The 12193-nt window shown below is 33.8% G+C and overlaps 1 protein-coding gene across 1 annotated transcript in view; it reads left to right on the plus strand.

The window, feature by feature from the left end:
* Window positions 1-12193, plus strand: part of LOC102804954 (uncharacterized) — a 49861-nt gene that overhangs the window by 15434 nt on the left and 22234 nt on the right. The window contains exons 8-14 of the mRNA XM_085498398.1: window positions 4137-4454; window positions 4584-4679; window positions 5216-5296; window positions 6381-6476; window positions 7488-7583; window positions 10031-10126; window positions 11086-11160. Of these exons, the coding sequence (XP_085354524.1) occupies window positions 4137-4454; window positions 4584-4679; window positions 5216-5296; window positions 6381-6476; window positions 7488-7583; window positions 10031-10126; window positions 11086-11160 (858 nt within the window). The remainder of the gene's footprint in view (window positions 1-4136; window positions 4455-4583; window positions 4680-5215; window positions 5297-6380; window positions 6477-7487; window positions 7584-10030; window positions 10127-11085; window positions 11161-12193) is intronic.

Here is a 12193-nt window from a genome sequence, read left to right on the forward strand (position 1 = left end):
TTTCTATCATTCGGCAGTTAGTTAAAGTCTGCATAAGCATTAAATCTCTGTAACCAGGTTGTCGTATTCTCTGATTGTTTACCTTTAAACGGAGCTGGCCCGATTCCCATGTTGACAGGCGTTGGACGATTTTGAAGATCTTCCACAACTTCCTGTATTCCTTCTACTGCTTGTTGTGTCATTCTTGGATCTCCAGCAATAGCTTGTGTCATTTGTCCAAGATGTTCTGTTAAAACTTCACGGATTCCTTCCATCATGTGTGTCTTTTTTCTTGTAATCATACAGTGTTCACAGGATGATTTTTGTGTTGAACACAATGCCCAAGGGTTATCCACCACGTGTGATAGGTAAATTTGATGTTTAAAAACCTTTCACTTAAGTAACCAGGATTCGGTCGTTTTCCACGCTAGACTCACAAGAAACACACACAAGCTCTATTCATGTTCCAACGATTCTCTGCTAAGTCCCTGGTTTTCACCGAGACAGCATTAAATCACACTTTATTTCTTGTCACTCCTTAACCAATTACAATCAGTATAAGAGACTCCAAGGTCTTGCCTTCAAACAACCAACCAATCACATGAAAGTTTTACACATCATAATCAATTGATTAATCGTCAAGCTATTTAGAAAACCACTACTACATTGTCAACACTAACTAATATTTATGGGGTAATAGTCTTGCAATAACATTCCACAAAGATACCACATTAGTTAGAATCGCAAACAAGATTGGTTTAGGATTACAGCTACTGTACTGTAATCTTTTAAAACTGCAGACTCATAAGATGTCTTTGGCTGATTTCGACTAGCTCGCCATCTGGCCTTGTCATTAACCTTTATCAGTAGATGTCATGGCAACCACTGTCAAACTGACTGACCTCGTCATTTAACCCCTATCAGTAGATGCCATGGCAACCACCGTTAGGCTGAAATATAAATCATGACATTTTTTTCGTCCTTCAATCCCTCAATCTCATCTAGTTGGTCACCAGTTAAACTTACAAATCGTGTTTTCTTTGTTGGAGGTTCGCAATCCGCTTCAAAGTTACAACACGGAGGACAAGACATGTTTTACTTGTAAGTAAACACAGCGTTCTAGCGTTCGTTCAGGTTTGTGTGGCTAACGACGATCACCCAATGACCGACACTCACAACTTGGATCTCGCCATTAACAAAAAGCAATATTATGGTTATATAATTTTTCAGATGTTTGAAGTCGGTAATTTTTCCAATATTTTTCCAAAATGCAATCACTATATTTTTCTAAAAATCAAATAATACCGGTTTTATGTATTTCCGTATTAAACCTGTAGTCAATTCATGTTCCAGTGCCACTAAGTTTAGCCGTGCATTATCAGCCAATATACCATGGATTGCATATGCAAATTTTGTGTTTGGATCAATCAAATCAATGGATTAACACCATCAATATACTGGTATAATATAATATCGGTTAAACTACACAAAAGTAATATATGTGAAGGGCAATTTGTTATTCCTGCAACAATGTGTTTATCTGTTGTGTACAAATATCTGCACTCTCAGCATCACACGTGAGTTCACTATTAAAAATACATAATTCAACTCTCAAATATCTCCGCTTGTAGAAGTCCATATCACGAGTGTATACGTATCTCCTGTGCCGACAACCAAAGAAATGAAACCAACGACGACAGGGGAGAAAACTGAAATAGGTTGCTTAATTTAATTAATTTTGTCAACAACATACACACATCTGCACTTAAAATATCTCCACAAACTATTATTTCCCTTATTTGCAATAAACATATATCTTTTTACGTGTATTTTGAATGGGTTATTGAGCATTCTATTATATAATTTGCATAGATTTGAACATTGGACACTCAATGCTACTTCCATTTCTACAAACACAAACAGCTAAAGTTGTGCATCTGAACGAATTTGAGCTACTACACGTTCCTTCTAAATACCAGGAACGTTAACCTTTATTCAACTCTGTGTGCAAGACAAGTTTATACAAATCGTTTTTAAATGTATTTTTAAAATGGTCACTGAATATTAAAATCTAACGAATGACAACAATGATGGACTTAAATGTTAAAATTTTGATTTGTATTGGTATATATTAAACCACACCCAGTTACTGTGGAGTGTATTTCTGAAAGCGTTGCAGCTGACGTGTTAGCCTTCTTAGATGAGTGGTTAACGCGTTCGGTGTATGCGCGAGTTTGAATTTTGTGTTACGCGTTGTTATGCGAATTTTCACTTGCCTTCAATCGTTCTCAATGCATAATGCTGACTCCTATCCTGATATTCAGATTCTTTAACAGTTTGTTCTCCAAACTACTGATATAATCGTTTGATTTAAAGGAATTAACCATTGTTGGCTATTTTGTTTAAATAATGAAAATTTAATAAAATGTAATGATCTAAATATCGTACTTCACATAGTTGCCACCATCTTGTCAATTTTCATACACCTTATATTGGTTAAACTCAAAATGAATGCAAGAATTGTGGTGCACAGTGACCAGGTTAATTTATACAAGATATAATCATTAATGGGATTAACTGTACTGGAGATTATAACTTACATTGAACACAGGAAGTCGGAATTTCTTAAGAAGGATTTTTTTTTACATTTGTTAAGGTCAATGGTGTCAGTGAACTTCAAAATTCTAAGCGTCCTTAAAGACCAAAATCGTGCACAACACAGCAGTGGTACCTTGTACTAATTTTGTTTTTTTGTTTAGACACTATAATTCATCTAGTTTTGAATATGAGATATGAGCTCCTTAACATGGACTAAAAAGTCAATGAGACGCTATATTACTTCCTATTATTCTGCAGTCTGTACTTTCAGAATTTGCTTTGGTACTGTTTTACAACAGTAGAATTAACATCTACAACTTCGCGGTTACAGTACTGTGTAATCATAGTTAAAATGACGGCAGATTGTTATATATAAGTTTGGTTATTCCATAGCATGTGATAACTGATGTTTCCTTCTATGCGTGAAAACAATTGGGTCTAGTCGGCATGCAAACATGTGAGATTAACTTAAATCCTAACCCGTGATTGGTGTGAATACGACTATAGCCGCTTTCAGTTGTACATACCATGCCAATTAAACAATGTCAGATGTTAATAACTTATAATTAAATTTTGGGGCAGTAGTCTGCATGTTGCCTAGAAACAGAGTGACAGCTTCTAGCAATATGCGCATAGCATATTCTTGAGAAATGTGAAATTGCGATCTAAGTAATTTGTGTACTAAAACATCAATTAGACAGATCCTAAGACACGTCAATTATTAGTTATATGACGCTTCATGTGTCTCTAGTTTGTTATTGATCTTCTTTATGACTACTCGAACATTTACACTAAATGTGGTTTGACATTTGACCTGTAACCAAAACTTAAAAGTAACATTTTAACCAAGAATATTTTGAAAATGATAACAATCTGCAACAAGGAGAGAGCAAATATAAACATTGTAGTCAACAAAATCGTCCTGAGTTGGTCATGAAAGCAGAGATTTTATGCCTAACAATACAATAATGCTGTTGACTATATAATTTTATCATTATAATTAGTAAAAAAAATTAACCTGTTTGACATACTTTCAGCAACATTGTAGGTCTTCTTTCTATTCTCTCTACGATGCATGTAAATGATTTATAAGTCTAGTTTCATACAAGTGTTATCAATTGGGAAGTTGTTAGACAAATATTCTAATAACAGCAACACATTCGCTAATTCAGTGATAATGTGGGGCAGTCTGGACATCTTTAACAAAGACATGACATTATTGGCTTAACCAGAAAAAGAACTGCCGTGAATAATATCGCAGTAATGGCATTGTTCGTCGGATGTATAGGAATCATGCTAGACTCAGAATCTAGATCAGGCAAACCAAGAATTTGCTGTCTGAATACTTTGGCTTAAATGTGTAAGGCCCATTCTAAGTTCGAAGTGGCCCATAGTAAAAGAACGCGAGGAATTACATCGATCTTGGAAAATATATACCATAGGGACTGTATTCAATGAAAATGCCCGGATGTAGTTAGCAATTCGTTGCTGTTGTTTCTTATCTTCGTAGTATGCCTACGTTTTATTTTTTATCAAGATATGTTTGTATTTTATTACAGTATCCCATGAAGTAACAACAATAGCTCAGACATCGTCTAACCTATGTCCAGATGGTAAATGGACAACTTGGTTCAACACTAACGATCCCGATACAGAAGGTGACTATGAATTAGTGGGGATGATACGAACTATTCATGATTTATGTGTGAACCCTGTCAGTATCGAGTGCAGAGTTATAGGGTCAGAGTCTCCATATGATGAAACTAGTGGCCAGGGTAGAATAACGTGTGAACCGGATGTAGGTTTACTGTGCTTTAATGAGCAACAACAATCAAAGCAGTGCCCAAACTATGAAGTCAGATTCTTCTGCCCATGTGGTAAGTAGTATCTGGATAAGCACTGTGCTAAGTTTCAGTTTAACAAACTCGTTTTGTTAACTAACCTAAACAGAATACATAAGTATATATTGGTTATATAATTTTCACTTCAATTTTCTCATATCTCAGAGCCAACAAATACAGCCACAATGTCTGTGTTGCCAACGGAGACGAAACAGGCAACTGAAGACGATTCTACAACGTTCATACAATCAACCTCAGCTGGTATGTAGATGTATACATTATTTGCATTATTTCGAAACCTTGGTAATTATTTGCTGATAAAATTGAAAATTGTCACACTAGCGATCATTGTTATCTTAACCGATTGTGTTCAGATATCACACATTTTCAGGCTTCACATACACATCCTATCATCTGGGATATTTAAGCACTTGTATCCATTTCGTGATCTGATTCAAAGATGAATAATGGCCATTTCAGTGCCTGATAGCAATTCTGTTTTATTAAATTTGGTTTGGTACATACGGGGGGACATAATTGTTTTTCGCAATTTAATTGAAGGCGGTCATATTGCGTGCTCTTTAAAAAAAACAATCATTAAAATCAGGCAAATATGGCATTTATGACCTTTGTATATGGAGACTGTGTCATATCAATATTATTGGCCAGTCTTTTATTATGAACTTTACATCAGCGAAAGTATAGTTAATAATATAGTTTTTGAGAATTGTCATTGCTCACTGTAACATAAATTTTTGTTCACGAATTATTATATATCCCATGATCCCCTACTACAGCTACAGTGTCTGTGCTGACAGCGGGAGCAACACAGACAACTAAAGTAGATTCCACCACAGTCACACAATCAAGCTCAGCGGGTAAGTTAATACATGCTTTGGTATATACATTTTAGAAAACCTTTTTTACCCTGATTATCTTACAATTTTATTAACTATAATATAATAGGTAAGTTGATTATAAAAGTAGGGGATATATATATATCATATAAACAATAAGAAATATGTATTGATAATTTCAAAAGGGTTTGAATAAAAAAAGCATTCGCACCCTGTTGTCTCATTCAAACCCGTAATTTAGCGTATATGATTCAAAAGCCAAGGTATAGAAACACAAGTTCTCACACACTGGACAGTCATAGTTTACATAATTACCACATGGCAACAAAAATTGGGAACATTGTAAAAATTACTAAATATCCGATTGCGAGAGCGCACTGCGAAATTTTTCTTGGAATTTGCGTCATGCATTGTCCGTAATAAAGTTCATTGAAATGTGTCCCCGATAAAAAACTATTTGTTTTGTTTGTTTTTTGTCCGCTTTCTTTCTTCATGATTTCATCTTTGGCACTTGCAATAGATATTATTTTGTGACAAAGCATTTTCTTTAAAAAAAATGAACGTGAAAAAATATGAATTATTGGTGAAAAAAGTATCACCCAGTTACGGCATTCTCATAGATAGGTAGATAATTAGTATTACGTTTACAGTTCAATTGAAATGTTTCTGACTATGCTATATCTATGTTCCGTTCTTTCTTTGTTATTAACAATAATAATTTGTTATGACTATGTTCATTACTTTGAACAGCAAACGGGTTAAATTCATGTATCTAAGCAATCAACTTCGCTTTAATATTATTTTTAAAAGAAAAGAAAGCTTACTAATCGCCTCTCCCCCACATACCAGCATTATAAGTTAACAAGTACTATTTCCCATTTTAAATAATCGCAGATTGTGAACGACACTAATATTTTATCTGAGAGTCTCACAGACAAATGACTAAATACAATTTATCGATCACAACGTGACTGTCATTATGTTGTCTGTTCGATGGACTAAATAAGTTAATTATTTACAGTTTTAAATATTATAACTATTTGTTTTGAGAGTCCTTGAATGTATTCGTTTCCGAATTGATTGTATCAATTTACCTCTATCACAGGACCCACCACTACGGATGTAGTGACCGAGTTGCCAACGGAATCGAAGCAGACCACGAAAACCAGTGCCATAACAATTAAACAATCGACGTTAGCTGGTATGCACACGTTATCTTTTATATTTTTATTTTCACCAAAATACTCATCGGTATCTTTTAACAGTATAATTCAAAAGAATCTTTTCATTCTGTTTTCAACACAAAGGTGCCATGGTTAGCCTACTAATGATCAGATAACTTTTGTTATGATGAATTTCACGATTTCTATTTATCTCATCAAAAATTAATTGTAATTTGCAAAACAAAAGAGATGTCACTTTACCAATTTAAAAGGGACATGATTACTCACGTAATCACCACTTAAATTAAATTATTGCTATTTGCAGTATGAACTGTGGTGGGCAATTACAATGTTATCATGGGCTAACACAACAATTTTCAGAGCAATGTAACGGTATAGTAGCCAAAAGACTGAAAGTTTTAAAATCGTAATCAGGTAACAAACTGCTGTATTAGATTCATCATCCCGAGCTACTCTCTTTTAATTTCCATATCTGTTCTCAATATAACGGTTCAAAAATCATATGAAAACAAATCATTGTTCTTTAGGTCCACACATAACGATGGGACATTTATTGTCAACAATACAATTATTTCAGATCTTAACACGTGGCTTTAGTTCAAACCTCTTGTGACCTTAGATAAAATAGTGCTGCATTAATGAATATAATGCATATTTATCTATTTGTTGAGATATGCATTAACATGTTATATCTTGAATTCTCCTGACTCGGAAAAATGCCTGACTGTCACATATATATTTGAAATGCTATGCAACACCACAAAGTGCCGCTCCTCACAACTGTCGTGTCAAGATTTGAGGTCGGTCGCCGAATTCATTATGTTCGATATTCTTCCTCATAGACTGTGGCGACTTATGAGAATATCAAACAAAAAACCTGTGACAGAACGCAGTATTTTACTTGTTCGCAGTGAATAACATAGAAATATATACAGTTTTAAATATTCTAATTTTCTGAATTAATAGTTGCTGAAGTACAATTACTTTTTTAATGATTAATGATACACCTTTCCATATATATATCACAGGACCCAACACTACAGCTACTGTAGCCGAGCTGCAAACAGGAGCAAAACAGACTACTACAGCAAGTGCCACAACAATTACAGAATCAATTTTAGAAGGTATGTCGGACTATAATTTGTTTTGTTACACTACGTTCGGCTCAATGTCTACACCACGTGACCTGTCAGTGTAATGTAAAACAGTATTTTAATTTCATTATCAGTGTTCAGAGTCAATATTAGTTTTCTGATCTGTCTGTTCGTATCAAATCAAATATTGGTTTTTGTAACAACACTTGGATTACTTGAAATTTATAGTGCATGATTTCTTTCTATATATTCTCTCAAATATAACACTGTAATGTGAAGAGCACACCTCGCTATGGGAATAAATAGTTAAATCAATGATTTTGTTACATATGTTAAAACGGTGTTAAATGTAACATGAAATATTTTGCGGTTGGCGTTAATTTGTTGCAAATTTCGATAGTGCGAAATTTTACTTGACTAGAATCCTAAATTACCCTAAATCGTAAGAAAATTATTGTTGCTGCAATAATAAAATGATAATACCGATCAAGGGGAATAAAACAAATCATCAGAAATAGTAAAAAAAGGAGTTAGACGTTTTGAGTACAAACCTTCGTTAGTCTTGTACCCATGAGCAAATATGCAGGATAAGTTGTGATGAAAATGAAGTAGTGGATAGGAAATGATGTCGAAGCAATTATGTAGGGAATACAATAAACTGAATATTAATGCAATTGTGCGTACATCGTGTGCATATGCAGGCGAATCTACCAATTGATGTCTCCAATGAAGTATGTCACAACAAGTACATTTAATGCAGTGCACACGATTGGAGGATGTACATCGGAAAGATTATTTAATATGTAAAGCACCTGTGTTTGTGGTGAAGACATGCTTGCAAGTGTAACATCGGTGTCGATTACATTGTATGACACCTGTAATAAATTAAACAAATTGGTGGTGCTAAGGTGGTCATTAACAAAGCGAATACATCAACAAAGAGATCATTAAAATATACTTCTATCACTTTTGGTGATTTGACCCATTGTTGCAGTTACAGTTGTATTCATATGCTAAGTGTAATTGTTCCAGATAACTGGAATATTTGGTAACCTCCTATTTTAAAACAGTTTACCTAGACTAGACAACTTGTTCACTGATGAGAAGATAACATTCTTGCCCAACAATTGACAACAGTTGGTCAGGAAATAGTTTCAAAAATATAATATTAAACACAACAGATATATTTTCTAATGAATGGGCTATTAACACCGTGGTAAAGACTTTCTGTTTTCGCCATTGTGAATTTGTTTCGTTTTTTGCCGAAAAATAAAGTATTTATACATGAATTGTTGAACACACTACATAGTTTGTAATTTCATTCAGCTTCTTCCAGTCATAATTCACGACAAATACAAGGCACAAATATAGAGAATATAACAATGTTTTCTGTGATAATTTTGTGCAAATTAATTATTTATGGATGCATAGGAAATACATTTCGTTATGAAATATCCTTAATACAAATTTCCGAATTATCTTATCAAAATCCGTTTGTTCAGTTTTTTTCTCCCAAAAAACGAAAAACAAATCACAATGTCGAAAACGAAATGTCTTTAACATAGTGTTTATTGCAGTTTATCAATGAAAAGAAAATGGTAATATCGATATCAGGTGTCATTTATAATACATATAAAATATATGTGTTTTTTTTATTTACGCAAATTTACATACGTTCGGGGCTGTGCTCTGGTAATATGTGTGTGTGTATGTATTGTATATGCGCGCGTGTGTGCATTCGTGTGTACGTGTACTTGCATTGCTATATTTTCCGAGGACCAAAATACACATATATACTAACTTCCGAAGACATACACACCTTCCGAGGACCATTTTTATAGTTCTCGGAAAACATAATTTATATTATTAGTTAATTCGATTATTAATACGTTTTGCGTAGCTTAGGTTTAATATCAGGGGAAGGTATGGCTCAGTTTATATTAATATTAATATAATTGTACCATACCTTACCCCGATACTAAACCTAAGCCTCGCAAACATTTCTATGTTCAGTCACGGGTTAATCAGGTTTTGTTTAATTAAACTTAATTAAAATGCAATTCTACATTGTATTTCATTGTAATTGAGTTTGATTAAACTCGATTAAAACGCAACCCTATATAGGGACGCGTTTTAATCGAGTTCATATCCCAACTATATTAAAAGTTAATTCAACTATATTAATAGTTAATCCAATGAAGTCCTCGGAACATATAGCAATATAAGTATGTGTACGTGCGTGTGTTTTTGTGTGTGGTCCGAGACACTTACTCAAATGTGCGGGTTTACTATTAAATCTGACTCGCGCCCTCGTGAATAGGTTTCCCCGATTTTGAACATGAGTAGCCTGTTAATTTGACCGCTACGGACTTATTGAATATAGTAGCAGAAAGTTCTTGAGAATTGTCATTGCTCACTGTAATATGAATTTCTGTTCACGAATTATTATATATTATCCGTCTCTTCATATATCCCAGGGTCCCCTACTACAGCTACAGTGTCTGTGCTGACAGCAGGAGCAACACAGACAACTAAAGTCGATTCCACCACAGTCACACAATCAAGCTCAGCGGGTTTGTAGATATATACATCGTTATTTACATTATTGAAAACCTGATTTATTATTATATTATATTACAATTATTATACAATTATATTAACTATAATGTAATAGTAAGTTGATTATAAGAGATGGTAATATATATATATATCATATGAACAATAAGGAATATATTATCAATGGTTAGTTTATCGTGACCTTTATATCGGCGTCAATGTTTTAATTTTGCGCGATTGACATAGTAACAAATTACGTTTGTATTTATAATAAATATTATCGTTATACTATTTATAAACTATCAGGTTGTTACAAAGATTCTCGTATATACGGGGAATGTACCCACCGACGCGTAGCGAAGTCGTCGTTTGTAGGATAATCGTAAATACGAGGCCCGCGTTTTGTGCTTTCATGCTGCTCTTATTAGGCAGGTCTCAAAATTACAAATACTTGATGATTTAGCATATTGAAAAAAGTTGTTTTGAGTAAATTTGTAACAACTTAGATAGTGTTGGCATCCTACAATCCATGGCGTGTAGTACATGATTTACATAGTTCATAATTAAAATAACGGTGAAACGGCAAGATGTAAATGAAATGTACAATGATCCTTACTAACACTCTCTCCCTTACATACCAACATTAATTTAACAAGTACTATTTCCCATTTTAAATAATCGCAGGTTGTGAACGACACTAATATTTGATTACTGTCTCTCGCACAACGCGACTTTAGTGTGATAATGTAAACGAATGGCTTTATTGTGACAATATAAACGCTGGGGGCGCTATTTACAATAAAATGATCATGATCAACTAATTTGCTTTGTGTGTGCCTGTGAACCTAACTGTCATTATGTTCGATGGAGTAAATAATTTATATATTTACAGTTTTAAATATTATAATTATCTGACTTAAGAGTTTTTGGAAATATTCTTTTCCGAATTGCTTATATCAATTCACCTCTATTACAGGATCCACCACTACGCATGTAGCGGCCAAGACCATGGAAACCAGTGCCATAACAGTTAAACAATCGACGTTAGCTGGTATGCACACGTTCGCTTTTATATTTTCATTATCGAAAAAATACTTTTGTATCAATGTCTTTGTTATGTCGAAACTTCCCTCAATAGAATTAGAGTACTGTGTACTCAGATAGTCAGCCACTAACTTCTCCGCAACTGTTATTGCGTCTCTCTTAAATATGTAGTTCTGAAGAAATGATGTGCAAGTCAATATGCAGCTATGCTCAGTATGGTTACTATGTAAATACATAATGGCTAAATATCAGTACATGAAACAAACTCTGTTTTATATACATACTTCTAAAATGTCGATATCACAAATACAATTCTCTCTCTTTCTCTATTGAATAGTATAACTAGTATTCTTTGTGCAAGAGTTTCATACACACTTGTGTGATTGCGAAATTTTCATTTTCAAAATATTGCATTAAACAACACCTAAACCTATTTCTGATGTATTTTGCATTAGGTATAGCCTGGTTTATGGTTTTATGATCTTTCAGTAATAAGAAAACATTTTCCCGGGTCTCACTTTACCTAACTTGATTTGGTTGAATTTTTTGGCAAGATCTCTCAATGGAACATATCTCCATCACTATCACCACCGAAGGAGTTTTATAAAATTTCACATATGGTCATCTTGGTGTTTTCAAGTTTAAACATAGAGCTGCAATAAATTTTGCCTGTTTCCCTAACCACTTTTTTTCGCAAACACAATAGAGTCTAATCAGTTCCAAATGGAGAGAACCTTGTTCTTTCCAGTTGCACGACATGGCACTAGTAGGCAGATCTCCCTTATCATTAATATGTACATTGAATTGTATACTATTGTAACAAACTGTTTAGTCGACATGAGTTTCCATACTTTCATTGTGGTAGATGAAATAATTGTATCCTCAATTGCTTTACACTGAGCACTTTGTGCTTTTAGTTCACATTATAGAACATTTCAAATAATGTTTCCATGACAAATCCATCTTCATTTGTTGCTAATGTGATAGCGTGAAGGTATGGTGTCGGTTATTCTACCGACGTCAGTATCTACATATTGTCA

Source organism: Saccoglossus kowalevskii, chromosome 4, assembly GCF_978046115.1.
Source record: "Saccoglossus kowalevskii chromosome 4, keSacKowa6.1, whole genome shotgun sequence".
Lineage (NCBI taxonomy): Eukaryota > Metazoa > Hemichordata > Enteropneusta > Harrimaniidae > Saccoglossus > Saccoglossus kowalevskii.